This window comes from Myotis brandtii, unplaced genomic scaffold (assembly GCF_000412655.1).
Source record: "Myotis brandtii unplaced genomic scaffold, ASM41265v1 scaffold251, whole genome shotgun sequence".
Lineage (NCBI taxonomy): Eukaryota > Metazoa > Chordata > Mammalia > Chiroptera > Vespertilionidae > Myotis > Myotis brandtii.
In genome coordinates this window covers 133,007-137,235 of record NW_005359516.1, presented here as the reverse complement: position 1 = coordinate 137,235, position 4,229 = coordinate 133,007, and the positions used below count along the sequence as shown (strand labels likewise).

Here is a 4,229-nt window from a genome sequence, read left to right as displayed (position 1 = left end):
CCTCCTCCTCCTCCTTCACATCAGCATTATGTAGCTCCAAATCTTCCTTGTCACATTTTTCTTGAAAACCGAGAACTCTTTGAACAAAGCAAAACCCCACAGGTAGATCATCAGATGAGAATAAACCACTCTCCCCTTCCTCAAGGTCAGAGTTATATAGCTCCAGACCTTCCTTCTTCTATATTTCTTGAACAGCGTCAGCTCTTTGAACAAAGCAGGGACCCTGATATAGATCACCAAATGAGAAAACAATATTCCCCCCTTCCTCAAGGTCAGGATTATGTAGTAGAAAACAAGGATCAACAAGAGCCTAAATCATACATTTCTAATATAAAAGTTGAAACTAATAAAATCAATGATGTGGTCTCCCAATCATCGCCAAATCAATATACATTAGTAACATCTCCATCTACTCCACCTTCGAACAAAAAGATACTTTCTTTTGTTCGTATAACTCTTTCTCCCAAGACTTCCTCCAAGTTGGATAGTGGAACCTTAGATAAAAGGTTTCTTTCATTGGATTCAGCTTCTAAAACAAGGATGAATAGTGAGTTTAACTCTGACCTACAAACTATATCTTCAAGATCATTGGAACCAACCTCCAAATTACTGACCGGTAAACTTATAGTACATGATCAAGAATCTTTAGGTTCTCTAGGACCTAAATCTTCACCGGACTTTCAAGTCATACAGTCTTTTCCAGATAGTAATATTATTTCTCAGGACTTGAAAACCATACCTTTTCAGAATAGCCAGATAGTAACCTCAAAGCAAACACAAGTGAACTTTTCAGATTTGGAAGAATATTCCAATCCAGAAAGGACTCCAGTATCTGCAGATCGGTGAGTCTCTTTGTGATAACAAGCAAGCTGATGGAATTTGTCATAACGGGTTTTAAATATTTAAGCAAATGTAAGTTTTTTGGGGGGGGGAGCGTATGATTCTGTTAGGGCAGATTGGTATCTAATGATTCTGCTGGAAGTCTTTCAAGAGATAAATATCAAAGTAAAGACATCTGAAAGTAATGTGTTTATACTTTCAAAGGGCTTTTGATAAGGGGGGGGGAGCAGTATGATTCTGTTAGGGCAGATTGTATCTAATGATTCTGCTGGAAGTCTTTCAAGAGATAAATATCAAAGTAAAGACATCTGAAAGTAATGTGTTTATACTTTCAAAGGGCTTTTGATAAGACTTGGCTTCAAGTATTTAAAACATTGAATTATTTTGAGAAGACTCTTTGATCATGCAGTGGTACAAGTTACTAGTTCCTTACTTATTGTGTTGAAGATATGCTGAAGACCAGGCTTTGGGAAAGGATGCATGCACATGCTCCCTCTCCTGCATGTGCGCGCTCTCCTTTTTTTCCCCTCTTCGTTTCCATTTTATGATTCCCCTCAAATATTTAGTATTTACAATGTAAAAAGGTAACTTTTCAGTGGAAAATTCTGGCAAACATCACTTTAGCCAAGTAATCAAGGTTTAACCTCACCAGTAATGCAAATCAAAACACTGTACTCCCTGATGTGATGCCCTACTTCACAGTGTATTATAGGAAAGAAAAACCAGCTCAGGGATAAATGCATTAGATTGATATTATTCAGCCTAAATTTAAGACTATCATTAATTCAGTTTTACATTAGTCTCTCACAAGAGACTCCTAACATTCTGTTATGGCTAAACAGAACTACCCTTTGTATTTAATGTTTCCATCTTATAGTTGAGTAGGCAACGTGTCATAGTGGAGAGCACTGGCCTTGGAAAGGAGAAAGGGGAGAAAATGTTTTTTCAACATCCACATATGGTATTCTTGCCAGTGAGGGACTTGTATATGTTATCTCATTTAATACTCATGATAATCCTATGCGTTGATGGTGGTATCCATATTTACCCTCCGGGAAACTGAGACACGGACGTTGCTACTTTGTCAGCAAACAGCATTTTCTCAAATAATGCTGATTGTAAGCAGCAGATGGGGCGTTCACATACAGACTTTTTAATCAAAGTAAGAGTTTGTTTATCACATGATATTGTTTCTCCAAACCTTGAGCTATGCTTCTAGCTCTTCTACTAACTATCTTCTTGGATAAGTCATTTAATATTTTTGGCACTCATATTTCCAAATGAAATGTTAGTGATTGAGAATTGAATTGGGGCAAAACAAACAACAAACAAGGTGAATTTCTAGTTTCAATGTTACAAATAATAGGGTATTGTAGAAATCAATATTGATAATTATTTTTGAAAAATGTTTAAAAATTAAAAGATTGACAAGTTTATGTACAATATTTAAACTCATCAAAATGATAAAATGCTTAGTTATTGGAGCTGAGTTCCTTGAATGAGAAAATTATAGATGATTATAAATATGAATTAATAATGCCATTTGTTCAGACTGTACTAAATGCTAGTGGTGGCCTATATTATTTTTTTCAGTATAATCAGATAGTATTATCTCAATTTATAGATTTTTAAAAGCCTAATACTTAAATGTTTTGCCTCAGATCACATGACCATTAAGTGTTGGAGGTGGCATTTGAACCTAGGTGTGTCTGACTCCAGTGTCCATAAATAATTCAGACTGTATATACATAACACATTTATTTGTGTGTATATACAGTCATCTACCACATAACAATATTTAGGTCAGTGATGGATTACATATATGATAGTGGTCCTATAAGATTATAATGACCATTAAGTGCTGGAGGTGGCATTTTACTAATTTTTTCATTAAAAAATTCTTATTGCCTAATGACATCTATGACTCCAAAGGATTTGCCAAAGATAAAGAGGTTGCAAAAATCAACAAGGTTGTAGTTGAGATGACAAACAGCTGTAACCTGGGTGTGGATAAGGATGACGTTGGAGAGTTCCTAGATGTGGTTCTTGAGGAATCGACTAATGTGTAGTGGTTGGAACTAGAGCAGGAATACATAGCTGAAGAAGAGGCCAAGAGAAAAGGAAACTGCAGAAGAAAAAGAAGAGAAACCCCCAAGAAAATGCACAGTAAAGGGTTTAGCAGAAGCCTTTGCAGACTTCAACAAGCTCCTTAAAACTTTTGAAAACATGGGCCTCAACACTGAAGGGTTTTCATCAATTGAGAGGAATGTTCATGGTGCATTATCTACCTACAAGCAAATCTATGATAAAAATAATCACCCAAGCAAACCACCATGGACATATTTCAGGCAGGTCCTTCATAAGGTATTTCAAAAAAAGGCATTCTTATCATAAGAGATGACAGCTCCATGTGTGTCATTACCTCTAAAGACCTTCCAGTGGGACAAGATGTAAAGGTGGAAGACAATGATATTGATGATTCTGATCCTGTGGAGGCCCAGGCTAATGTGTGTGTTTATGTCTTAGTTTTTAACAAAAAGTTTTAAAAAGTAAAAAATATTTTTAAAGTTTTAAATAGAAGGTTATAGAATAACAATATGAAGAAAAACTATTTTTGTGCAGCCGTACAATGTGTTTTTTAAGCTGTGTTAAAAATGTTAAAGTAAAAAAAATGTTACAGTAAGCTGTTAATTTATTATTGAAGAAAAAAGGTGTTTTAAAATAAATTTAGTGTAGTTTAGGTTTATAGTGTGTATAAAGTCTACAGTACTTACAATAATATTCTGGGCCTCCACATTCACTTACCAGTCACTCACTGACTCACTCCTAACTTGTTCTAGTCACATTCATGGTAAGTGTCTTGTACAGGTGTACCATTTTAAATCTTTTACACCATATTTTTACTGTACCTTTTCTTTCTTTTTAAATTTATTGATTTTTATTTTTATTTTTTACAGAGAGGAAGGGAGAGAGAGAGAGAGTTAGAAACATAGATGAGAGAGATACATCGATCAGCTGCCTCCTGCACACCTCCTACTGGGGATGTGCCCGCAACCAAGGTACATGCCCTTGACCGGAATCGAACCTGGGACCTTTCAGTCCACAGGTCGACCTTCTATCCACTTAGCCAAATGGGTTAGGCTTACTATACCTTTTCTATATTTAGATATGTTTAGGCACACAAATATTTAGCATTTTGTTTCAGTTGCCTACAGTATTTAATACAGTAAGACACTATACAGGCTTATAGCCCAGGAGCAATGGGCTGTATCATAGAGCGTAGGTGTGTATTAGGCTACCAGTGGTCGGCAAACTGCGGCTTGCGAGCCACATGCGGCTCTTTGGCCCCTTGAGTGTGGCTCTTCCTAAGCCTCAGGAGTACCCTAATT

The 4,229-nt window shown here is 36.2% G+C and overlaps 1 protein-coding gene across 1 annotated transcript in view; it reads left to right on the top strand.

Moving 5' to 3' along the window:
- Positions 1-4,229, top strand: part of ALMS1 (Alstrom syndrome protein 1) — a 125,239-nt gene that overhangs the window by 52,704 nt on the left and 68,306 nt on the right. The window contains exon 12 of the mRNA XM_014540916.1: positions 7-842. Within this exon, the coding sequence (XP_014396402.1) occupies positions 7-842 (836 nt within the window). The remainder of the gene's footprint in view (positions 1-6; positions 843-4,229) is intronic.